This window comes from Triturus cristatus, chromosome 7 (genome assembly GCF_964204655.1).
Source record: "Triturus cristatus chromosome 7, aTriCri1.1, whole genome shotgun sequence".
Lineage (NCBI taxonomy): Eukaryota > Metazoa > Chordata > Amphibia > Caudata > Salamandridae > Triturus > Triturus cristatus.
In genome coordinates, this window is record NC_140590.1 from 1,361,992,512 (window position 1) to 1,362,020,295 (window position 27,784).

Here is a 27,784-nt window from a genome sequence, read left to right on the forward strand (position 1 = left end):
CTAGGTATCAATTCCTATCCAGAGTTTGCTCCTATTTGGATGTCGCAGGGGCCCGACCTGACCTCATGGGAAGCGATGAGGGCTTTGATGAGTGCTCGACCATCCAGATTTAAGGTCTATCAGCTACAATCATGGTGGGAGATACAACAATGGTCGTGAAAAGACCCATCAGGAAAGATTACAGGACTCTGCCCCACTCTCCAAAGAAGTTGCACTATGCTATTGAGAACTGGTGAATACAGAGGATTTGAAAAATGCAAGATTGGAGCACGCATGGGCGGGACATCTGTCAACGCCAGAGCAAAGGAATTTATGGCAAGTATCTTTGAATCTTTTGTATACAAGTGTGAAGTCTGCCACACTAAAAAAAGAACCACTTTCTAAATTCTACACACAATTTACTGGAAGACAGACAAGATATCACGAAAAATCCCAGAAGACGTTTCTAGGTGTCAGAGGTTTGGGGAGCCCAGTGCCAATGACATCCATAAGTTTATGGTTTTTCTTGTGCTTCAGGACTTTTGGAAGGTAATAATGTAATATCACAAATCTCGAGGAGGTGTGTGGAGGTAAGCTCACATTTGTTTTTCTTTGGTATCGACTGCCAACTGAAAAAAATCCATATCAACCAACTTGAAGCAGTTGGTTTTCTACAGATTGCCTTTAGGGAGAAGAGAGATTTGCATCTAATGGTTATGTAATCTACCTTCAGCAAATGAATGACTGGCCTCTGTGGATAAATTGTGCAAGTTGGACATAGAGTCGACCAAGTGAGAAATGTAAAGCCTTGTGGAGTAAATATTCGAAATGGAGGGTAATAGCAGTCCAATTATTTCCAGAGACAAGCAGGTATAGCTATGGAGAGGATAGGAGCTGCTTAGCAGGATCCAGCAGAAGTGTATTAAGATGATGTGGGCTCGCTGGTACTGTAATTGCATCTAATGGTGAAGGAGGAGCAAAAAAAAAAATTGTTAGTTAGCAAGAACCTAGCCTACATTTGTACTCCGAACGGCTGAGCTATGTAAAACTTCTCTGCGTTTATTTATATATTCCACAGGAATGGGCTTCTGTCTTATCTGCAGAAAAAAGTCCTCAGGATGGGAACTATTTCCAGGCATACAAAGTTGGTCCTTAGGGCCAGATGTATGAAAGGGTTTTGCTCATTCCGTGTCTATGGGGAAATGTGTTGGTACATATGGCCCTTAGTTTCTTTATGAAAAAAGGTCTAGATTATATAGCTTAGTGCCCAATTACCACAGTTGCCTATCAGTTGCCTATGACACGGCAGTCCACTGCTGTGTGCAGCTCATAACACTTGTGGTGAGGTGGGTTGGGGGGGGGCACCTATAAATCAATAACTGGATTTAATTACTTAGGGGCCTGAAGCGAAGCAAAGTAAATGGCAACCACATGGCAGCACTACTTATTACTCTGGTTAAGTGCAATTTGTCCAAGCGTTTCACAAAACAAAAACACATTGATTTAGCAACAGCATGTCATTAGGAAACTACAAAAAACCTCTAAAGGCTTATATCAGAAAGACCGTTAGTAAGGGGAGATAGGGAGTAGAAAGTAGATCATGTTGCATCATTAACCTTATAGAACGTTGACACATTAACGCAACTCCAAAACACCTCCCCTGGGGATGAACAGCACGCCACTGCCGAATCTGAACCACACAGATTGGCAGAAAAGGGAGACTTGTTAAAGTGCACACTCCACAAATGGAATGGATATGCTAATGTCATACACCTTTGTATGTGGCACTGGGATTGTAAAGCTTTAAATATGTACAGAAACAGTTTCTGGTCCTGCCACTACGTGGACCATAGGTTGAGAATGTAGGAGACAGGCCACGAGTAAAACAGTTAGGGTGCATTTCACAAAGGAATTTAGTTGTGAAGTAATTTCTTCATTATCTAAAGTTGATGCATAGATTAGTGCAAGTTTTGTGGTTAGTACTGCCCATTTTCACTTGGCGGAGGATCATGTATAGACATCACTGGCCCTCTCCAGGAGGAGCAATCTCTGGCATTGCTGTTTTGCCAATGTTGCAGAACAACTGGTCACAAAATGCAAGACCCGTAACCCCTCCATTTTGTATTAAGACCAAGAGGTCTTTGAATAGATGTCCAATTTAATCTTAAAATGTATACTAGAGTACTTACTTCTTTTATTCAGATACTAAAACTTTTATTTCGTAAATACAAGAAAGTACATTTTGGAAGAAAGCAGTTTTATTCAGAAATGATATTAGAGTTTGCACTTTCTACATCAGATGATAAATACACCATTATATACTTAACAGCTGTAAGAGTTCCGTTTTTAAAGAAGTGCTACATTTTAGGTTCCTTATTGAAACCGTGCATCCGCATAAACAAGCTGTGCAAACCAAGCAAGGACAGTATGGCTCACATGACAGCATATGAGGTTTGGAATAATAAACCTCTCCGTTGCACATTGCGGGTCGGGTATGACAAAGAAACATGTGGCCAAAACAACTGAAGATAAACCTAATAACTAACAGTGCCTCTTTTACGAACGATGAAGTGAGGGATGTTTGGTGAATAATGTGTACTCTATACGTGAAAGTGCCTATGCAAAGTCTTCACCAACAATTAACATTGTAAGAAAATCCATGACAGTTCACTGAAATTGGGACTCCTGACCCTTCCTTTCTCATCTTACCCGAGGATTCCTTGCCTTTCTGGGCAAAGAAACTGACAGTTTGTTTCTCAAGTACCACATGATAAACGGAGCTCTGCACCCAATAATTTCCCGATCCTTGCACTGATGAAGTTAGAACGGTTTTTGCAGTAGATAGATGTTGCTATAGTGCTTTAATTAACTGTTGACATGGTAGTAGCTGTAAAAAACATTTACACAAACTTTAAGTTGCAGAGATGGGCTGCAATCATTTTATTCAATAGCATTTTTTTACGCACAGACATACATAATTGGACAGTAAATGATCTCAGTCTTTCTGGTTGCGATACATTAGAATTGTTGCACAAAAGACTAAAACTGTTGTTTCAAAGTATAAGAAAGCAGCTTAAGTTGCTTTTTGCAAAAGCTGGGTTTGGGTACACATATATGGCCAGAGGATGTAGGAGGAGATGAAAGGGCTGTATTGGAAGTTTCAGTGCGAGCACTCAGACAGAGGAGAAACATCGGTCACTACATGCCTCTGAACCGTTTCTGGAAAGGACCTTCTGGAGGTTTTACTGCATATCCACCATTTAGGAAAGGAAGCAACCTCGAGTGATACTGAATTCATACTTGTGTGAAGAATCCCATGGCATTGGTCACTCCTTTAAAGATATAGTCCGGAGTAACAGGAAGATGTACTACAGCACTGGACCGAACAAAACACTCCCTGGCAGATAATTTATGTGACATGAAGTGCCCCTCGGTCATGAAAAATTCTGATTTCCGTAACATTAGGTCACGCTCTTTGCACATTGAACAATGCTCCAATTTAACTCCATTAGTTTAATGAACGTTTTACTCATTGGTAGAGAGAAAATCATAATCCTAATCTTGAACAGTGGCTCAGAGCCAGCTCAAAATAGAGACTCAATGACAACATAGGGATATATTCCTACCTATTAGTAATGTGCATAGTCTCCCATGAACGTTGAAGATCAGAGTAAGTAGGTCCAAAACGGGGGGGGGGGGGGGGGGGAGGGGGGGGGGGCAAAAAAAAAAAAAAATAAAATAAAAAAAAACAATCGCCAATATATTTTACACGGAGAACTAGACTTCCCAACCTCCTCCCCATTTACCCTATTCTTGCTCCCACCCCAAAACTGTTTTTGGGCCATTGACTGGGAGCTGAAAATAGGTTGGCAGTATGCAGGATCACAAGCTGGGGAATGTGCCACTTTTTGCTTCTTCTTTACAAACAGCGGGAAAGCAAGTATGTTACAGTACCCAACCGCATGAGATAACCGAGTCTTGCAGTCTGATTAAATATGGGTCTTAATTTACAAGCATCAGCACAGGATGAGCTTTCCATTTGTAGGTTAGGATGTGGGCAAGCACTATTAATACATTCCTCACACACTTTTATATGTGCCGTATTTACTGCTTAGACACTATGCTAGCTCCTAGCAGGCAAAGAAACGTTTTATAGACTGCAATGGCAATAAAGTCCAACAGGTTTTCATTGAATTTGGGAGTCTGGTTTTCTGCATGTTACAATAACCAAAAGCACAGCATGTATTCTTTAAAAAAAATATATATAACCATAGAAGTCCATTTAACAGTGAAGATAGTCTGGTTGAAGCGGTAGTCTAGAAGAACATCAATACAAGATTCAGCAGAACATACATCTCGCAGAGAATATGTCCAAATAAAGTTTTCCAATGTCTTCTTATGTTAAACTAAAAAGAAAAGAAAATATATATTTTTTAAGATTGCAGGTTTCATTCTCACTTTTTTTTTAAATACATTTTGAGATATAAACAGACCTTAACTAGTGAGATGAACAACGTACAAAAAATATTCAATTAACCTTTTACATATTTAAACTGTTAAATTGAGGGTCCTCTAAACAACCCCCTTTCCTCACCTATTCATTCAACAAACTAATCAAACTAGTTAAATTTATATTTGGAACACAGAAATCTCCTTGGAAAGGTAGTAAATTACACTCTGTCAAATGTAAAACATATCTAAAAATAAATATATATGCAACGCCATTGAACATAAATGAGGCCAAATAACACGTGTACACGGTCTTATTTATTACACTGCAGTGCAAAGGTTAAATTCATTACAGCGTTATTAAATTTTAAAAAAACTGCTTATTTTCTTACAGATTCAACTTTTTATAACCCGACTGAAAAAGAGATATGAATTTAACTTCAGGTGTGTTTCATCTTGCGTGAGGCAAGTTTTGAAGACACTCACTGAATACCAGGATTCAAAATACTAACAACTCTCTATGATGAGATGCTGACCACACTTACCTGTCAATCAGGGAATCCCTCATACTGGTGGCAATAGCACTCGGCTGAGCATCATTTAGTTTAAAGACGCTCTCAATTACAGAAAGCTCTGTGCTGGTTGTGTCCAGTCCACAAAAGGCACACCAATCGTTAACAACCATCCCTGCAGCAATCACCTCACTGCCACGATTTACTGTACCAGCCTGAAAGATTTAAGCGGTAGAGTTGGTGCAACAGTACAACACTATCAAATGATTTGAACTAGTACAGCATGTTTTACAGAAACTTTGGTGTTTATCAAAATTCTTTAACTTTTACTATAAATGCCAAGCAATTTATCAGACACAATGGAACAATTCAAATGATTTGTAAACCTCTTTCAATTACAATCCACATTTCAGTAGATTGTTTTTTTAAAAGAATCTTTATTGGCATTTAAACACATCAACATATCCTTATCCTACACAGACCCCCACGCCCCCATTAACCCGTTGTGATACTTTAAGAGTAGACAAACTCCACATGTACTTGTAGATTAACTGAATTCCCATAGATATAAAACATTCCCAATATCTAGTCTCGTTACATGCAGTCTGCAATTATCATTATAAACTAAGTTTCAAACATTAAAAGTGGACATAGAGCCCCTTTCCTTTTTAATCTATACATTAACGGGCTGACTGAGGCACTCCTAAAGAGTGGACAAGATTTTCCTCAAGCAGGTGGGAGACCTATACCGGCTCTCTTATACGTAGACGATGCCGCTTTAATGGCACGTACACAAAATGGCTTATAGAGGGTTCTGGACAGTTTTAACACTTTTATGCTTGACTTGGGTCTAAGTATTAATCTTTCCAAGATATTTATAATGAGCTGTGGCACAGGGACTCCTAGGGACATGGGTAGGGACATTTGCCTGGATGGTAGGAAGTTAGCATCGACAAGTACTTTCTCGTATTTCGGCGTCCTTTTTAACCAGAATGATACATGGTCCCGTTCAATTGAGCTGAAAAAAACTGGGCTTCAGAAGATGGCAGGGGTGTGGGGCATCGCCAATTCTTCCCTTTTACAAACTGTGGAAAATGCCTTCCTCCAGGACATTCTGTCCATCCCTCCTGGTACGTCTTCATTTGTGTGCCATGAGGAGTTGGGTCTCCCGTATTTAGCGGATCTCAAACTGGAGCCAATACTCCTCTGGCACAGGATATGGGTTAGTGATCAGACACACTTAAATAGAATTATCCTGCGCGATTGTATTAGGTTGGACGGGGCGCTGAATATTCCCTGGCTCAAGTATGTTTACAGGTTCATGAATGATCTTGGACACCCAGATTTTTATTCAAACCCCAGCAATATGGCCCGAATCTCGAGAAAAACATTGAAGATAGAGGGCCTTGAAGTGTTGGGTTCTCTGAGAATAGCAGATGAAGCCTCCAAACCTACAGTTATTCAACATCAGCTAAGGCTTACTTCTCTGGGTATGGAACCGTATCTATATTTTGTCCCAAGCGGCTATGATAGAATACTAGTGATACGATTTAGACTGGGTACAGTACATAGACTAGTGACTACTCCTAAAATGAATGACTGGTCAAGATTGTTACCTCCCCGTCTGTGTGATTCCCATTCAGAGCAGTCAACTATCCACCTAGCTTTCTTTTGCAAATTGTTTTCAGAACTAAGGAAAATCTGGCTATTGCCTCTTAAGACAGCAGGGCCTTAGGCAATGCCGACCAGCGCTTGTGCGTTTACAATTCCTAGAGAATGAGCACGTGGCCTGGAGGGTATCCAAATTCTTGAAAAAGGTCCTGTGGCAGAGGAAAAGCAAGTCATTTGAGCCTTCTTCTTAGGTGGTGTAGTGGGATTTGAAATGTTTCTGGATTTTACATGATGTACATTTTTAATGCTATATGTGTTTGGGATTTCTCCTTTTTAACTTGTAAATTTTAGTAATTTTTTAATTCTAATATTTAAGAATTGTGATTGTGCTTTTAGGACTGTAATTATCATGGTCGAATAAAGCTAAATTGATTGATTGACTTTCAACATCACATGTATTAAGGACATGATAGAATTGGCAACATGCGATATAACTTTCTACAAATGAAACATGGCTCATTAACGTCACTTAATCTATGCCAGGATTCTTAATTGTTACAAAGTATTATTTTCAAATTGCCCCTCTATGACAGCAGGAAGGTGCTTTTGTCTATCAGAGGTTTTTTTTCAGTTTCATACACCAAGCACTCTTCCCTGGTTGCTAGTGCCAGTATCAGGATTCATGAAGTACTGTGGGCAAATTCCTGGCCATTAAACATCGAATTCTAATCTCAACTCCCAAAATATGGTGGTACATCATGGGCCAACACTTACTCGTTTCTATTCAGCAGTGAGATGAATATCTGGCTGATCAGGCCATTACGTGATGGCAAAGAGTCTTCCCAGAACCATAGGCTTTTCTCAACTCACATCCAAGAGTGATTTCTTGGGAAAGTAAGTAGCAAGAATGGATGTTAGCAGTGAGAGTCCAGGTCTCATTGTAGACAGATTCCTGTCAGCCAAGATCCGGTGCCATCAGGTGGTGGTATATGTTTTGCACTTTCACTTGATCTGAGATGCAAAGAAGACCATCTGTCGTTTAGAAAGGGCCTATATTGTTCGCTACACAACCATATGCAAAGATCATACAGAACTATTTAAAGACTGAATTTCCGAGCCAACATGAAAGGCATTGTAAAAAGGACAATGAACATTTACAATACTGTAAGACCCTTCCAGCTACAAAAATAAGCAGATGTTTTATCTATTGGTCATTGCATCAATGAAAAAGGTTTTTGTAGGAACATCAGATGAGATCGCATTTTGTTCTGCGCCATAGGAATGGTATTAAAGTCTCTCTTAAAAAGCAAGCCTCACCAAATCAAATAATGTGGGCTTTTATATGGGGAAAAGATTTTTTCAGTCTGGACACACACAACAGCCTTATCAAGGCCAACTTTAAGTGCAAGCATCTATCCTTTTTAGTCTGCTGTGGTTCCTGCTTGGTTATCTCTGGCATTCAAGCCTTAGAATATCTTTTTTTTTAGGTGGGTTTCAGGTCCAGGCTCTACCAGTATCTTTCTATTAAACATGGACTTAGTGCCTGGCCCTGTCTAACTTCCGAGATTACACTGAGTCGAGAGATTATGTATGCCCTCTGGTTTTTCATCTTTACTTAGTGGCCCACAAGAAAGAAACTTATTTGATTCACTTTAGTACAGTTTTTTCTTTTTAATTGGCTCCATCGCTACCAAGAGGAGACTCCACTTTCTCAGCACACCTGTAAAAAGAGTAAGGTGGGGAAACAACAAAACAAGACAAAATAAAGCACACAAAAAGGTGTGACAGTTGCATGTTCCCCTTATTAGCTGCAAGGCACAAATACAATTGGACAAAGACGCTCCAATAGAAACTCGAGCATCACTTGAGCCCCATGCTGGAACCTGAAAGTTACTTGTGAACCATGAATTTTGTACTACACACCAGTGCTGGTCTTTCTGCCACCGCTTCAGTTTAAGCAATCCTGCTTTTTGTTAACTTTGCAAGTGGTTCCTCGCTGAAATGCTTCTGCGGCCAATAAACTAAAAAGCACTCGACAGACACTCGTACATCATCACTCACCCCACCACAAGTGCCTCTGCAATATGTTTCGCAAGGAAGGCACAAATTGGACCTGCCCTTAAAGATTTCTCTTTACCAACATACTGTACTCTTCACAAGCAATCCTACTGAACACATCTGCCACTTATGTCACAACTACAAACCCCACAATGTTTTGTTTGGGCATCATATGCACAGCCATTTCCTGGTTTACCATCTACTTACACTACTACTTCAATGCCAGTTTAGGAAAATAAATTAGTTACAATTAGCACTAATGTATGTTCAAAAGGATCAAAGACCAAATCGCTTTAAGGACCACATTCCCAATCCTCTCTGGGCTGCTGCAGACTTTATTTCCATTCCGATAGTACAATCTGGACACAATCTGGACTGACCATTTGTAGATCAGCATCACTGCAAAAATAACAGATAATTTACCGAAGTCTCTAAAAATCAGTATTCTGCCACCGCAGTTAGTCAAAAACGTTTTTGCATGTCTAAGGATAATTTAAACTAGTTTATTTATTCAGACCAGGATGTTTCATTGACTAGATCTGTTATTGTGAAAGGACTATAAGTACGCTAACACACGGTGTCCAGTTCATGTGAACACCACAACCAACCAGATTAAGCTAGTGCCCAGGTTGAACTTCGAAAAAGCTTTGATAAGAAAGAATGTCCAGCAAGGTGAACGTCACTGTTGTTAAAATGATAACTTGCCTTCCAATGCTGGCTCCCACAGGCACATCATACTAACGGTAAGCACGATCAATACTAAGGAAATTGTCTTCAATACCATTTGAAAACTTAAAAAGACCCTTGGCAATGTCTTCCATTCAGAATTCTATTATTTCTACTTACAGGCACCCACCACCTCCTTCAGTCATAAACGTTTTACTTGCCTTGAAGCCTGCAGTGAGGTCTTAACTCATGTGCTTCCTACTAATTTGAACCTCATCAAATCTAGATCTTCTATGGGCCTTAGTGCCTCATTTAAAGAAAGCAATTTTCCAGTCATTCATTTCATACCAATATTGTTAATTCTGCACTTAGACAAGGCGTTTTCTGTGACCAATTTAAATAGGCCCAGTTCATGTAGATTTACAAACCAGCTTAGTCCAAGTTAATTATGAAACCATGGCCCTAACTCACTACGGCCTCCTGCAGCCAAATTGCCTGAGGTGCAAGGGAGCTTAGCAATTTTCTGGAGCCTTGTTTCAGTATCCTGACCTCCCAAAAGGCAAGACTTCATGCTTGCCACAGGACTCTGTACTTGCCTCTCCTGGTGGCCCTGGACAACATTAAGCAGGAGAGGAAGCTGGTGTCTTGGTCATGATTCTTTTGGACTATCAGTTGGTATGACACTGGCACGCATCCCAACATGCTCCGTTACCCCTGGTCTACAGTGATTACTAGCTGAGTGCTAGCACAGTTAAATATTTTCTTCAAAAACCACAATCTTTCAAGCAGGCTTTTTTTTTTTTTATCTCTCCACACTGGAGTTCTTCAAAATACAACCATGCCCCCCCTCCTCTTCAAGGTGCATGTCGAGCCACTTGCCAAACCCATCCCTCTAGCATCTTTCGGCTATAAATGTATAGTGATGAAACCCAATTTATCATCCAGTTGGATGGCTTGGTGTCATTAGCTGCACATTCTCTAAACTATTTGAAGAACATCACAGAGTGGATGATAGAGGAGCTGGGGTCACTGGCACAAAATTAAAACCAAAAAGACCAAGATTATTGCGATGAGCAGCAGATTCTCTTTGGAGAGACTATAGTGGCTCTTGTGCCTCCCTGCTAGCGCCAATCCATTACCTGGGTGGTAAATTTGATTTTGGCTTGATCCTATCGTCCCCGATATCTTTACAGGTTTCTTCATGTCTATTCCACCAGAGACTGTTCAGGAAGGGCAAGATCTTCTTCAGCCCCAAGGGCTGAATATTAGTCATAACAGCCATTTCTGACAGGCACCTCAATTTTTTCAATGCCCTTTATTAATAGTTGCCAAATTCTATTTTTCAACGCCCTGACCATCTCTGGGGCTTCTGAACCTCATAACTCCATACTTCAGACCAACTGCTGTGTTACTGCTGCAATTCCCTCATCCTCAATGCGGTTGCTTATAGATTTTATCACCCGGATGACGCACCTGATATATCATTCCAAGGAACTGAGACTCTGGAGGTGGACTGGACCAGAAAATATTCTCGCACTTTCACACAGTTCAGTCTGTCATTAGCCTTGGATTTATCATCCTTCATTGTGGCGCCTAGGCACTGTATATAAAACAGCTGTAAAGATGTTTTATGCTAGTCTCAGAAAGGGTACCACACTTGGAGACACTGGTGCATGTAAACATTCTGCAAGCCCCTCCACAGGCATTCAATACTACACAGTGACCGTGGATACCCTTCCAGTCACAATACTGTGTTTAATCAATCAGCTTACGCAATTACAAAACACCAAAGTAACATTTATAAAAACAAAATTCAAAAACAAATTCTTCAAGCAGATGCACAGGTTATAAAATTTACTTACAACAAGTGGAACTTGTAAAAGTGAAGAAAGTTCATCTTGGTCTTCAATGGAGGTTTTTGGATGCACCAGTCCACCCTGGTTGCTGAAGGCACAATAACTTCCCACTAGCACCTGGTCAGCCACAGACTGTCTGAAGACTTCTACTTTTAGAACGTCGGATAAAATGTCTTCAGTCTCCTGAAAGCAGAACAGTTTTGGTTCAGAATCTGCAGCATGCATGAAACCAGCACAATCCAAAGACAACAAATTGGTGCACACTTATGGCGATGTCAATGTAACTAAATTATTCGCCAAATCACATAGCTTAAATACATCCAACGAAAAAAGCCAACGCTAATCTAAAACACATTGCATATCTCAGGTTTCAGAATGAGCTTAAAAGTCTGTCTTAGCAAACAGAACCATACACAAAACCACCCATTAGAAATTGTCTGGTTAACTCCTCAGAGACCATGTTATGCAAGCGGTTCACTGTTTTTATATACACTCTTGAATAGAATTACCTCCTATCCACATAAATAATATCAAGAGCTACCAAATTAATTTGGTCAATCCCATCCCAATATATTTGTTGGATGAAGATAGGCCCAATGATGAAGCATGCCACAAATTGTGTGTGAAGGCTCTTTTTCCCTTCCGAGAGCCATTCTGACCCATCTACATAGAAATTCTGGTTATATTCTCCTAATGATACCTTTTGTGCGATGGTCGTAGCTACGAGAGTATTAACCAAATCTCTCATCTCAATGCTTCTGTTATTGTTACATCCCACAGCAGTCAGTAGGACTGCAGTTTCTTTTGTAAAGGATTCGAATCAGGTCCCTGCTGGGGCTTCAGTTCCTCTACCTAAGCTTTACACAGGAGAAGATGCAGGAGCAGCAATTTTTATTATCTGAGCTGTAATGAAGTGGCCAAGTCCATGGTTTTCATTTGCCAAGTGGCATCTCCTCACATCCTGGATCTGCTAAAACATGCTCATACCAGTATGATTAAACACAAAGATGTAGTCTATGGTCCACTGTAGCTTTTGTGGATCCAACCAACGTTCTACACCAATTTACACTAGTTTGTGCAGAGAAGGGGTGGAGGAGGGCTGGCCTGAAGTTCTACAACTGTTCTAAGAGGCAACTGCACTATCTTTGAGTTATAAACACAGGGATGCCCCCTGAAAGAGGGATACAACTAAACTCCTTGTCTACAGAGACTACATGCCCTCAATGAATATAACAATTGACAGAAAGAGACTTCCAATCCTAAGGACAGTGTAGACTGTAAACATGAAGGGAGTGTAGGCAGATGTTCCACCAGGAAACTAGATAAAAAGAGTGTTAGTGTCCCCTTGCAAGGGCGAGTTTGCACTTGGGTTGTACACCTTTCTTCAACAGATCCTAAAACTCTACTGCAGAGCAGCAACCAAAAGATTTCCCATCCAGGGGCCTGCATGAAACTGGGATATTTAAGCAAAGCTTCCTTGCAAAATATATGGATATCCTGAAAATGTAGACAACCAGATCCTACTGCATGCTCTCTGAAATGCCAAAGCCTTCCTTTAAAGGTTTCAACTTTCAGATGGTAGCAAGGTTGAACTGTCAATGATTACACTTGAAGGTTGGTGAGAGGGAAAGACTGTATCATCCTTATAAAAAGTGTCACTTAGATTGTCCAAAAGTGTTATTCTTTTTAGAGAAAGGAATAAGGCTTAGTCGCTTCAGTGCTGAGGACAAGAGGTGCATGTCATCCAAGACTACCATTGCAATGCAGAGGACGTGAACGTCTCATCCAGTCATTGAAGCGAAAATGTACATTGTCATCACACAGACAGAAAGTGAAAGAACCGGGACCCTTTCCAATTGTACGACTCCCTAGTTGATCCCTGCTTGGGGATCACAGCAGAAGTTTTTTTTTTTTTTAATGGGGTGGGTGGAGGTGGGGGAGAGAAAGGGGGCGAAAACCTTCTGAATGCTAGGTGTAGCTTTTAAAACTTTTTTTTTTTTTTTTTTTTTTTTTTAAATGGAGTGGAGTAGGCATAGCCCATCCTGGCATCAGGCCACCCCCAGCACCCCTTAAGCCCTAACTGATTTAGAACCTATATACTCCAGCCATCTCCTTGCCAAGCAAGAGGGAATGTATACTAATTTGGCTGTTATTTGGGCATATGGGTCAGCAAAGAGGGTGTTAACCACCACTCCACCTCTATTTTGCCTCTCCCAGGCTGCAGAACGACTGTCTGGCATATGTGGATAATAATAATCCACATTTGTAAAGCACGAACAATCACCCGTAAGGGTCTCTAGGCGCAGGGGGCAGTCGAGAAGATCAAGCAAGCTATTGCCCAGTCACATGGTGCTGGGCTAATCTGCTGTCGGTGCCGGGGATCGAATCGTGATCCCCAGATTCCGGAGTCAGTCGACCTGGCCGCGGCGCCACACCTCTTCCATGGGATGGGATGGGAGCTACAGTGCAGTGCCAGGACAGACAAGCGTGTCACTCTATTCCGTTTCTCACTCTTTTTTTCCCAAAAGGCCTTGTGGGTCGTCTCTCATACACCCATGCCCTCTCCACAATAGCCTGATTAATTGGGTAATCAAGGTGTTTACCACCAGTCAGAAAGTCCACCAGATCTCCAGGGGAAAATTAATGAGGTAGGATAATCTGTCATCTTGACATCAGGGTCCACCTCAGGGTAGCAGACAACACTACCACACGCAGGGGTGGCAGAAGTGGAGATATTTTGCCCCCCATCTGCCTACATTCAAAAACGACACCCAAAGAAATCCCAATTTCCTCTCACTTGCCATGATGAATGGCTGCACTTTTTACATTCCAGGTCAGCTGTGAACCAGTGAAACCTAACAACCCAAGTCACTGCTGAAACCAAGAAACCCAGAGTGGAGTGGACCGCATAGATTCCAGCAAGTTTTCCAACCTAGAATGTCCTATGAAAGTAAAAGTATAAGCTTAAAAAACATTTTTTAAATATTTATGCGAAAGACAACTTGAACACTTTCTGCCAGAGACCAAAGGCCTTCTGATTAAAAAGCAGTGTTATTTTGACCAGTTTCTGTAGCAGGCGATAGGTCCACCTAACAAGCGGTGCGTTGCTTTCAATTGGTAGAAGTGTGGGAGCGCTGGGTGGAAGGAGTTTTGCAGATACTGATAAATTCCGGAACCTTTTCTTACAGAAATGTTGGAGAAACAATGATTTTAGCCGAAGGGTGAAATCTGCAAGGCATTCTAGGTAAGGGCACGTGGTGGGACCAATGCAAGTCACACCATCCTGGACTCTCGTGGGAAGTCTAGTTTTCAGTAATTTCTACGGTTGGTAGGCTTCACTTGGGTGACTGCTGCGCCTGGCTTAAATACTGCAGCCACCCACTTTACCAAAATGAGGTACTTTGAAAGGAAAAATCTTGTTGCGTTTTAGGAACTTTCCTGTCATGGGCGACAGGCCCACCCATTTGGGTGTCAGGCTCACAACAATTATGGGTCAACGTTATTGAGTGCCGGTCACTAGGCCACACATTGACATAACTATGCAAAGGACAGTGGCTCACAGCTCGAAAGGGTACCTCAAAGTGTGCCTCACCAGCCTTTGGCCTGTACTGCTTCAACAAATGTGCTGCTTCGGGTGGAGCTGTGCTGTTGTGTAGTGTCTCATTTTTGTCAGATTTGTTGCATAGGAACGTGGGATCTGGAGCTATAGCCATGCAAGTGAAGTACATAAGGCAGTCTTACTCTTCCCTAGTAAAGCTAAGCAGGATAGATTTTTTCCGCAGACTGGTCTCTGGCCCAGCCTTTTCTACATAGGTGTTCAGAGTTGCAATCGGTTGTTCAAGCGTTTCAATCAGTCAAGAGGTAAACAATGATAAAGTGAGAGGAGGTCACTGCATCCGGTCTTGCAGAGTGGTGTCACATCCCAATGTCCAGACATACTTCAGGTTTCCGCAAATCTTTTTTTTGGGGGTGGGAGGGGGCAATCCTAGAGGACTGCACTTCTCTCACCTGTAGCCAAATCTCTGTGGCAATAATTTGGGGATGAAACCATCAACTTGCCATTTGCGCATTTCACAGGCACAACTCACAGGGAATGGAGTTGGAGGAAAGGTATGCATCCAGTATATGGCTATTAATTATGGCACGACCAAAAAATCAAAAATGACAACTGGGCAAAGTTTCAAAATTACAGGTACATACAACTGTAGAGGGGCAAATCTGCATTCTTACAATCATACATACCTTCATCACCTAATTCGAGATAATGACTAATTCATGGGCATGACCACGTTACTTGTCAGAAGGTAAACATTTTTTTTTTTTTTTTTTTTTAAATTGTGTGTAATTCTCGTTATTCACCATCCGAATCTTCATTGAATCATAATGCTATGGATTCCAGAAACAATACCATAATTCAGTCGAAAAACAAACAATAGAAAGCAGTCCATATAAGACAACAGTCTTATACATTTTCAACAAGAATGAAAAAGAACAATAAGTCTTCATGGTATTCCAACGGGCTGCATGTTCTCTCCAATTCATAGCATTGACGTGCTTCCCTTTTTCACTCCTCATGCTGTGTAGCACTCCAGCTGAGGCTTCATTAACATCCAATGTTGTGTCCCATCCAAACTACTAACCCAACCCCAACACAACACTATGCCCCTCCTCATGATGCAACACGTCCGTTTTGATCCCCCTGTCACCACTGTGTGGTTTCCTGTCCAGAGACGACATTCTTTATGGATAGAAGCACACCATACACCTTCATTAAAGAAATCTCATAGGCACTCCTCACAGAAAGAGAGCCCTTGTCCCATCCCTGCATCTTGGATGGGGCTGTAGCCTAATGATAAGATCATTAAGTGGTAAATCGAGCCAAAGCATCTGACCTACATTTTGCCATAAAACACATTTCAGATCAAAAGAGCTTCTCATGGGAACAAAAGATAGAACTCTTTTGAAGCATGTATCCAGACATGCGAATCTGATATTGATGACAACTTTCATTTGTTATTTAGCATGAAGGCAACTATTCAGACCTACCCGGTCAAGATCTGGGTGAACAAGAGCTACGTAGTCATTGCATGCTATGACATTTCCCAAGGCAGACAGCCTTTCCTCCACTCTCTGAATCTTGACTGAATCAGGCAGACTGTTTCTCATGTGCTGCAATTCCTGATCTGTTGTGTTATTTGGGACCAATAATCCATGACGGTTCCCTAGATAAAACCAAAAGCAAAGCAAAAGTTGCTGTAAATGAGTTGTATCTGGGGTCATTCTGCAATAACAAATGCTTTTTTTACAAGGAGCATTATTACGAAGATTTTCCCATGCACAACTTGGTCAAGTGATTAATAACTGAGACAGCATGCTTAAACAACTCTTTTTGACAGTATTAGAAAAGTAATGTGAAGTAACATTAAACTATGGCCACTGGTAAATTTTGGACAGTCCCATAGTAAGTTCTATATCAAACAGACAACTTACTTTGACAATAGAAATGTTTGTGTGTTGGACAAGTCAAGCTGGTCCCAAAAGAAAGGTCAATTTATTTTGAACTGATGATGATCAACTAAGCACAAGACAACAAATTAATCTCAAACTCCTAGCTGTATGATGACCACAGCAATCATTCCACACTCTGAAAGCTGAGGCAATTATATGCACATGTTAGACAAGCACTAGTAAAGCCAATAGGCCTCACATATGTGAGAGGTATTGGCTTTACTACACAAAAGGTACTGTGGACTCCCTATGAAAACGGATTTCTTTTCCTACTCAATTGAAGAATCTGGGGGCTCAAAAATGCCAATTCATTGTTATTGAATCGGGGAGCCTCATCCCCACGTAATGTGGAATGCTTCATTACTGGCCACCTCACCCCCACCTTGGAGAGAAGGTACTAGCAGGGCAGACTCAACTTCACCTGTGAGGTTATCTAAATTCATAGCAATTGCAGGGATCCACATCAAATAAAAAATAGCTTTAAGTATACCACAGGAATGTCCTTCAACGGGTGGTACCTTAATGTATGATTGCTAGAAAGGTCAACTATGGATGTTCTATGGGTATAATGTCCCTATCACCCTTCAAAGTGTGGACGTGTTTCTGCCCACTCCTACTCTTTGGGTCTGGTCAGGGACATTCTTCAGGGCTGCAAGAGGATCCCAAATTAATAATATTTACATAAATGTGCAGAGATACACCAGGTGAGGAAGTGAGATCTTACCTTCACCTCACATTTTGCGCCAACCTGGGAAAACCAAAGACATTCTTCTCATGGTTTTTCATTTCGATAGCATACTATTGTTGATAAATGTACATGTGTTACACAACTTGCACACTCGTGACAGGGAGGTGACATTACACAAGCCACAAACATACATGCTTGGGGGTTAGTCATACAATCTTTGTAAATACTGAATTGCTTTCCCAACAGAGACTTGGAACTTACTGAGTGGTCTGACTAGTGGTGGAGACTCCTGTAGTCACACACTTTCTTTTTTTTTTTTTTTTTTAAACATGGACAGTAAATAATATTGCAGGTTATATGTTGGTCGCAGCATTCTTCATGCAGGTTACTAATTTATTCTGAAATTGGCATTTTGAAGGCTATTCTGAACCCAGTTGTACACAATTAAAAAGTGGAAAAGATTCCCACTGGCCCACACGCCACTAATGAAGGTACAATAGATATCAAAATAATTGGTATCAGTATAAGTATTCCTGCAGTTGTTCAGTCACCTCTAGAGTGGATTCCTGGGGTATACTAGTATACAATGATTGGACATCTAGAGTGATCAAGATAGGTTTCTCTGGGTCGAACTCATTATTACTGGGTCGAACTCATTATTACTAAGGAGATTCAACATATCTTTAGTATCCTTTAGAAATGAGGGTATATTATGCACTAGAGGTCTAAGAAAGAAATCACAGAACTGTGATATGGGTTTGAGAGCCGAACCTTTTCCCGACACAATATGGCAGCCCAGTGGTGGGTGGTGTTTCTTGTCAACCTTTGGAAGAATGTAAAAGGGAGGGGTTGTTTTTTTATGAGGTCATCAGCCTCAGTTTTTGTAATCCATCCGTTCTCCAACCCTCCACCTACAAAGAATGGCATCTCATCAGCTTTGGGGTCCCTGGTCTGTTATTTTGTTCACCATTTAGCAGCTTAAGGGACTCATTGTGATACATTGGTCTGGGTAACAACTACAGCCCCACCCTGGTCTGGCATTATCATAGACTGATCCAAGGATAATTCCTGGGTTGCTTCTCTAGCTCCACTTTTATAATCAATCTCAAGGTTCACAGAAAGAGGTGTACGGGGTGCGTGTGTGTGGGGGGGGGGGGGTGGGGGGGGAACGAATGTAGACCTGTTATGGATAACTGTATTCACCTCTACCGCAAACAATACTTGCCCTTATTTTGGTTAGGGAATTCACATGGTCTTCATGATAAAATTCCTTGGGTATTGCTGAAAAGACAGGCATGATAACCTGGCTTTTATGGGTTTTTTTTAATTTATTTTTTTATTCTTTTTAAACAGTGACTATATGGTCAACAATATTATAGCCGAGTTACCTTGGTTTGACAGATTTTTTCTCTTAAAAGAGCCTTTCCACACTTCTACTCCTCGCCCTGGAGTAAGAATCACTGACTAATATGAACAATTGTTCCCCTCTAAATGTGTTCATTGGCAAGCCAGGTAGCGTCCTGTCTAAATTTGTATAAAAATGCTGGTGATAATTCAGTTGATGGATGGCCAGGCACCAGTAAAAATCGGGAACTACATTTCCCAGTAACCCCAAGTAATATTAGTGAGGGGAACATATGAACAGGGCCATGTAACATGCTCCGTTATCATGTGGTGACTCAGCTCACCACACCAAACAATGGTGCCTTTTAGGTTCCTGGTTAAATGTGGCAACAGGATCGCGCCAAAGATTTCAGCCGATGGCAAAAGGAAATGGCTTGGCGCACCTCTTTGACGAAGTAAGTAATTTGGCACATTACCTGTTGACATAAAAATTATGAACTTTATCCATGGGACCAAATGAAAAGTCTTTCTCCTAAACCATGCGGGGCATTTACTACAGGTCTCTATATACTGATACCAACTATTTCAATATTTAGAACACTTCCCTGGTGGTGTCTGGGCCAGTAGGAATCTTTTCCAATTTTAAATTGTGTACAACTGAGTTCAGAGTATGCTTCCTAATACCCATTACAGAATAAACTAATAATCTACAGGAGGAATGATGTGACCAACATATAACCTGTGGTATTATTAACCGCCCCTGTTTTTTTTTTTTTGTTTTTTTTGGTTTTTTTTTTTAAGTGTGTAACTACAGGAATTGCCACCCCGGATCAGACCATGCAGCAGTTTATAACCCTCTGTGGGTAAACGATTCAGTATTTGAAATGACAGCATGACTTTCTCCCAGCAAGCCTGCATCTTGTTTGTGTCTTATGTAATGTCACCTCCCTGTCATTATATATTTATTATCTACTAGCGGTCGCCAGTAGATAGTTATAGTTACAACCTAGTTTCCATAGGAAATCTCAAAATTCTATTTTGAATAACTTTGGCGCCGGTTGACGAATCCTCGCGAAATTTTCAAAACTAATGGGGCGCTCCGTTCAGCTCCTACCCTGAAAGTCTCGGGGTGATTCGTCAAGCGGGGGCCGAGAAAAAAGGGGGGTCCCAAAACGCGTTTTCCCCATGCATTTTTCCATAGGACCTTTAGACACAGCTACAGCCCGAACGGCTGAACAGAGTTACTTGAAATTTGGCAGAGAGGTAGCCATAAGGCCAAGGAAGTGCCTTTTGCAGATCTGGTGTAAATCTGTTCAGTATTTCCTGAGAAAATAGCATTTAAAAGCATATCAATATCTATACGCGCGCACCATGCGCGCACTCTGCCGTGCGCAATTCTGATTGGTTGTTAGATGTCGGTAAACATTCGAATCGGTCGAAACCAGGAAGTGTCGGCCGCCATTTCGTCTCTCGCAGTCTGAGGGGGAGAGAAAAAAAAAAAAAGGTGGAGAACGTGAAAAGGGGGCAGAGTAGACAGTTCCTGACCCCCTAGCCTTGGTCATGGGGTCACAGAAGGACCCCCAAGGGAAAAAAAAAACAATTTTTTTTTTTTTTAACCCCTTGCATGCCCGCCCCTTTCCCCGCCCAGTGCCGCGCTTTGCATTAGCGGGCGGAGTCCATGACGAGCTGGACTCGTCATGGGCACAGCGCCACCGCAGCCCATGACGAGTCCAGCTCGTCATGGGCACTGAAGGGGTTAATCGCGAGGTGCGCGCACGGCACGGTCTATGACCCGTGTGCGCTCGGTGTGCGAGGCGCACCGAGCGCCCACAGAGCGCGCACATCGCGATTTAAAAAAAAAATAAAAAAAAATAAAAAATCACGGTGCGCGCACGGTGAAAAACCTGAAAAAATAATATATATATATATAAATAAATAACTTAGCATTTAAAAAACCGTACAAATTCACTGAAAAAACCATAGGTTTCACACACGTTATAGTTACGAATTAGCATTTAAAAAACCTTGCAAATTCACTTAAAAAACCATAGGTTTCACACATGTTATAGTTAGCTGGACATTTCACTCGTAAAAAACCAATGAAATTCCCCGGTTATAGTTAGTGCAGGCAACTATAACTCACGCGACCGCAATCCTCTGCTGAGGACGTCAGATATTACATCACTGATGACATATGTGTCTTTATGAAAAATAAATATTTGTAATATATGTATAGCCAAAGATTAATGGAAGAAGACATGGGTAAATAAGTGTCTAAATACAGTGATGTAATATCTGACGTCATCAGCAGAGGATTGCGGTCGCGTGAGTTATAGTTGCCTGCACTAACTATAACGGGGGAATTTCATTGGTTTTTTACGAGTGAAATGTCCAGCTAACTATAACATGTGTGAAACCTATGGTTTTTTAAGTGAATTTGCAAGGTTTTTTAAATGCTAATTCGTAACTATAACGTGTGTGAAACCTATGGTTTTTTCAGTGAATATATATATATTATATATATATACACACATATACACACACACATATATACATATACACACACACACACACTATTAATTCAAGATTTACTCACAGCCCTGAGAAATGCCTCAACCAGATCCATAGCACATAAGTGGGCAGAAACACGTAGGCACTTTGATGGATTATAGGGTCTTTATACCCAAAGAACATTCATAGTTAACCTTTCTACTAATGATACCTAAGGTGCCACCCATTTAAAGAAAATTCCTATGCTATACCTTAAGGTAGTGGTCTTCAAATGTTATAATGCCATGCCCTACCCAGTGAGAAAAAAAAAAACAAAAGAAAAAAAAACAAATCACAGGACCCCCTCCAAACTTTCGCAATTACTCTATTCAACTGCCACTGTTTAAATACGTCTAAACTTATTTAAATATTGCACGTAAAGTTCCTTTACCGTTTTAAAAATGCGATCAAATACATGAATGCCAAACATACTATTCTGGTCAGGCAGGCCTTACTAACTGTAAAAGTGTCCAGTATGGGGGGCTTTGAAGAATATTTGGAGTCCCTTCCCTTTTGACGCCTTCTGCTAGCCGGGATATAAAAGAGAAAAGATAGATGCTAATGGTGGCCGATTACTGAGTGGCTTATTGCCACTCATTTTGTTTCTGCAGAAAACAAAGCACTGTTATAAGCATAATGCTTCCCGCGCCCACCAGTTTGAAGATCCCTGACTTAAGGTATTTTTAATGTAATCTGGATCCCTGCAATATCCAGGAATTTAGTGAATCTCAAGAACTCCCTCACAGGCGAGGTTGAGTCTGCCATGGTGGTACCATCTTACCAGGGTGGGGTGAGTGGCTAAGCGTGCCACATTACGTGGGGGAGGCCTCCTCATCCACTAATAATGAATTGGCATTTTTGAGCTCCTAGTTTCTTTGACTCAGAAGAAAAATAAATCTGTTCTTCATAGGGAGTCTGCTGTACCTTTTGCATAATGAAATTGAATGTCGAGTGGGACTACAGTGGTCTATGTTTTTCTCCTTTTCTCTCCATGTGATAAAATAGAAGTACTGGCTTCGCCAATATCTTTTAGCATTATTGTGTAGCGGCGTGGCAGCTGTTCAGGTCTAAAAGTTAGTGGAGTGGCAGAGGGACGTGGCTTTGAGGAGCATAGAGAAGCTTTGGCACCACTGTAAATCCGAGATGGATGAGAGGCTTGCACGGTGCAGACCTGCTCTAAAGGTCTGAGTCAAATTATTGGTTCGCTACTTTCTATATAATTTTATCCTTTTACCTTGATGGTGCCAATAATGCATATGTAGCCATGGACGACTGACTATGGGATTGTTAGCACTTTTATCACTGCTACCAGAGAGGTCGTTTTCTGACACTTAAAACTCTGTGTGTTTCTGATGTGGATATTCCTCTTAACACCACATGACCATGGACAAAGGCCCATGGTTAAAAAAAAAACTCTATAGAGGCACACATTCTCTTTAGATTAGGAGTATATATTTTAGGTACTTCAAGCTTATTTTTCATCAGTCAGCAGGGACATTAGCTATAAAAATTATTATGGAGGCCTCACTCTATTACCCATCTTTATTACAAATATGCCTGTTTAATACTTCCTAGTGGTGAATATTTCTTTCCACCAATGTGATCTCCTGTAGCCCTTCGATTCTTTCTATGTCACATCAGAGTACAAGTAAATATTGGAGTTTAGCACATTTTCAAGTACTCTTGTTTGGGGGCGAGAAGACAGAAGCACATGGGACAAACCAGTTTGCACACAGTGTACTTGAGTGGGAGGGTATCTGGATCAGGAAATTTTGGTTTCACAGCACACAAATCGCTTTTGGACCACACACATTACTGAGATAAGATGTCTAGACTTGCTTTCACCTTCTCAGGATGCATAATAGAAAGCAAAAGGATTAAACAGCGCCACTGACATGCCTTAATTACCATCACATTTTAATTAGTAAGCATCTAACATTGGAAATAGGCAACCAATTTCGGAATTCAAAATTTACCAATAGTATTCGGCAAACATATACAGATATGTATAGTTACTTTGAATAAAACAAGAGACTCTTCAGTACTCACCAACACACATTCGGCCAATGATTCTGCAGCCTGCAATAGATGCATGAACAACGGGTATGGTCTCAGAAAGTTCACCTTCAAAGACACTAAAGAAAACAATATTTGACTGTGAAAAGCATTGCTTTAACAGTAGTAGCATTTAATCAGAATCCAAAGAGCGACAGTCCGATCTCATTAATCCCAATCCTAGAACCATATTGTCAGACTAGGAGAATAACCCACTTACCCAAGTACAAAAACATAGTTAATGCACCCATCATAAACATAGGAGCCCCATAATCCTAAACAAGTAAAAAACAAGGCAAAACAAAATTAGCAGAAAATGCAAAAAACGCTATTTACTTACAATTCTGAAGCAAACCTTTCTTTATGGTCTATAAAAGAGGCCACGGCTGCCTTCTCCATTGCAGTCACAAAGCACTGAATATAGCCCAAGATGCCTTTATGATCTTTCAGCAATAAGGTCCTACTGAATGCAAACTCTGCAGTCAAGTTTGCTTTAAATGCCCAAGCAATCCTTACTGACAACACATTTGAAGCCATGTAATTTGCGAATAGCCTTACTGTTACTCCTTTATGGCCCTTTGTCACACATTTACATAATGCCTTGTTGTATACAAATTCCAAAGATGCAGTAAAATTACTACAATAATCGCAACTGTCATTCTTGAAAAGGAACGTAGTCGAGATACTTGACCTAGCCTTCCAATTGTCCCTGCCCTCTAATTGTGTGCATGCCATCAAAGAAACACTCGTCATTGAAAGTGCCGAGATCATCTCACATTAACTGAAAGCTGACTGCAAACTCTGATCCCTTAGCATGTGGAGGGCAGTGGTTAACCTGAGCAGAGACCTTCCACGATCTTAGGCATAGAGGGCAATAAGACGGCAAGCCTTTCTTATACCTGGAGTGGTCTCAAAATCTTTATTGGACACGCCTATAGGAAGATAGTGGCCTTGTATTATAATGGTGTTTATCCATAGCGAGTCCAGAAACCATAATTGGGCTTACTTATCTCACAAGACAAATGCAGTGAAGTGAAAGAGCAGAAACGTCCCTCTACAACATGTGTATTTGTACGTGAAATATGTACACTATTGGCAAAGACTTGTGTTCCGATGCAAGCAGCTGCTAAACCTTAGCCCCTGCAGTACAAACTTATTGAAAATGTTGAGCCTCTGCACAAATTAGTGAAAAAACTGGGAGAAACTGTAAGAATTTGGCCAGTAATGTCTGATCAGGTACTGCATATGGGCACAATGTCTGTTTGGAACACGGCACACCTGTCCCTGTGTGCACCGGGCCCACACAGGGACAGTGCACCCCATCAGATAATGCATCAAGCTCAAGGCAGGGTCTGCGCGTTAGTGATAGGCAGAGTGCTTGCTTCAAGCAGACACTGTGTTCCACAGCGGAGGCAGCACAAGGAGCGAGGTGGTCAGGCATGTGACAAAGATCCCTCTGCAGGATGGCTGGGGGGTGCATGGGACCCCTTTCTGCAGGTACCCTTGTGGCATACAGTCAGTGCACCTTCTGACGCCTCTTTGCCCGTGTCCATAATACACTGCAGGGGACAGGCAAAGTGTTTCTCCTCACTTGCATGGGAATGCCCATCTCAGGTTCGTCCTGATGTTATTTGTTATCTGGCATGATCTGTACACCCCTGAGGCACATTATGTAATAAAAGTCCAATCAATGGATGAACCTCCCTCACCTGTAGAAGTTCTCAGAGCCACCAATGGCAACAAGACAGTAGGTGTTGGTGAGTTTAGCAAAGCAGCCGATCTCGTTGTTGTTCTCAAAGGAGGCACGGACTGCCATGATTTAGAGGCAAGAGAGCTGGAAAAGAAGGGAGAGAAAGTTACGAAGTGGGACTAACCGGTTTTATTCAATACTACTAGACGCAGATAGGCAATTGCATGCTATAGAGAAAAAAAAAAGGTCTATCCAATCATATAAAATGACCATATTAATCTACAAAGTCATTATCTGGCGCTCTCTTATGTATACACATAAATACACACAAGTGTTGTTGAGCCGTGGAAATTAGAAAAATGTGTCCAAATAACATTTACTTAACTGTACTAATAAACACACATTTGTTCAAGCATTTATTATTATAGAGGAAATTACAAATTCCAGAGTACACCACAGTTTCCATGAGAAAAACGGTTTAGTGCCTCATAGATTTCACATTATGATGCCTGTACAGGGAACAGTCAGGAAGCCTCTTTGATGTGATTTTACCTCAACCCACAAATTTATGCAACTTCTTTCATCTCAATTGTGGTTAAGTAATTGGTTTTAAAACAACTATACATAAAAATGTCTTAGCTTAACCAAGTATGCAGATGTACAGATTAAAATATGACATTGTTGTTGATGGAGGGGCATCATAACCACTCGAAGCTTCACCTCTCGAGTGATGGCCCCTTCCCACACAACAATGGTAAGAAATAGTATATTACACTCTGCATACATTCTATTTACACACATTATGTGCACAGTGCACATCCAACACATCATAAACTTACAAAACACCTAGTTTTCCAATTTCATGAAAGAACCACTTTAAAAATATCCCTATGACTGTCAAATGTTTTCCCACATTCACGTAACAAAGTGAAATGACTAACAAAAAATATTTTTTGGGAAGGAAATAATGAATCTGTTGGGAAGAGAGCCCAACAGTGACCCTGCACAATAAGCTCAGCACCTCTAAAAGTATTTTATATATGTTAGTTTAAATTCCAGTGGAATCATTCTACTTCTCAACAGATTCAAAGAAGAAGGGGTAATATCTTCCAAATTAAGGGTTTTCGACCATTAAATGGCTTTTTACTAAGTACTAAGCCCATTTTGTGATTTGACAAATAGTTACTGAATCACAAAATGTATTTAGAAATGCATAATGAATCACAGTTTGCAAAAGGCATGCTTAGGACTTCCCTTCCAAACAGCAATTTGCAATGCATCAATTGTTTGCATCCACAGTTTTGTTTGCAGATGACAAACGTTTTCAAATCCTCAAAGGAGATGGCAACGTGTTCGTTCACTTTATTTCGGTCATAAACCATAAAAAACAATATCCACAAAGATACAGTACAAATACATTACTTCTATCCTGTCCAAAAGCAATACAAAAAAGTAGCATAACATCAGCATAGCAATATGAAACACTGGTCTAGACTATAAAGTCATACAGCGTTGTTCTAGAGATGTACTTAGTTAACCTCAGCTGATGTGTTGAATTTTATTGTGGGGTTGGTAGATGTAAAAAAACCTTTGCTGCAAATTGGCAAAAATACTCTCTAAAAATTTAGGGATTTAAAAAACTTTGACTGGGAACGTATCGGCTGTACAGAATCTCATAGCTATCCTGTAGTGGCGGACACCAAGCGAACGGCATAATGGAATTATACAGCGCCTGCTCGGTTTAGTGTATTTAAACAAAAGAACAATGTATATTATGCCGTTTCCTCATTTTCGCTGCATGCAGGGCATACATTCGAATCCTCATGATTGGCTTTACATTTACAAGTAACAGGTGCTAATGGTAGAGTGTCCAACCTAAAGCTGGTATATAATGATTTTGTGAAGGGGAGGGGGCAATTTCGTCGATGTATTTCTCAAAGAGAGAAGGTGGTTTAAAAATCTAGAAAAGATTTGGTCAGTTTCCCCGGGTCTGGCCAGCTAATTAGTTCTGACCCCACCTGACCTCAGTATATTGCCTTCAGGTTTTTAATTTCATAAGAGATTGAGGACATGTCCAATACTTTTCTAGGCCTGATGAGAAACATATCTGTTTCACAAAGGCCAACCACAGGAGCTTTCTCCCACCTTGGAACCTATCAAACAGGTGTTGAAGGCCCTCTCTGTAGTATGCCAATTAAGTGTTTATCCAGACTCAAAATCAGTATGTAATTGGTCTGAGTTGTTATAGGCGGACAATGGGTCGGATGCCTAGATCAAATTTAAATACTAGAGGGGTGTTTTGGGGGATTTTAAGAACCTTTCTCAAAAAGCTATTGGCAGCCACTTACAGTGCATCCAAGTTAACGCAACTCCACAATTCCGCAACATAGATACCCACAGCTACAACTTGAGAGCTCCAGACTTCCAAGGAATGGAGAGAGTGGATTGATGGAGGAATTATTCGTGAATTTTAATAATGTTGCTGCCCGGTGTTTTAAGATAAGGGCGCTTTCTGTGAGTTGATTTACTCAGGAGTTGGTACTGTACAGACTTATTCCGAAATAGTCAAATTCATTCACTTCCTCGGTTTCCCCTCTAGCAATATTGTTCCCTTGAAACTTCTACGCAGGTGTATGGCATAGATTTGGTTTTCGTTTCGTTTATCACTAGGCCATGATCTGAGCAGAAGAGACTAAACTTGCTCAAAAGGGTCTCTAAGCCCTTAGGGGTCTATGATATTAGCAGCATGTCGCCTGTGAATAACAAAGCTGGAATCTTGGACTGGCCGACCCCCCCCCCCCCCAGAGCCAGTGAGTCA

General features: G+C 41.0%; 1 protein-coding gene across 2 annotated transcripts in view; it reads right to left on the reverse strand.

Moving 5' to 3' along the window:
• Nucleotides 1–2,889: 2,889 nt before the first annotated feature.
• Nucleotides 2,890–27,784, reverse strand: part of EIF6 (eukaryotic translation initiation factor 6) — a 29,005-nt gene continuing 4,110 nt past the window's right edge. For both annotated transcript variants that reach the window (XM_085619072.1, XM_085619073.1), the window contains exons 2-7: nucleotides 24,986–25,110; nucleotides 23,271–23,356; nucleotides 16,178–16,353; nucleotides 11,138–11,314; nucleotides 4,974–5,155; nucleotides 2,890–4,385 (exon numbers count right to left, since the gene is read on the reverse strand). In XM_085619072.1, the coding sequence (XP_085475198.1) occupies nucleotides 4,376–4,385; nucleotides 4,974–5,155; nucleotides 11,138–11,314; nucleotides 16,178–16,353; nucleotides 23,271–23,356; nucleotides 24,986–25,092 (738 nt within the window). In that variant the 5' untranslated portion in view covers nucleotides 25,093–25,110 and the 3' untranslated portion in view covers nucleotides 2,890–4,375. The remainder of the gene's footprint in view (nucleotides 4,386–4,973; nucleotides 5,156–11,137; nucleotides 11,315–16,177; nucleotides 16,354–23,270; nucleotides 23,357–24,985; nucleotides 25,111–27,784) is intronic.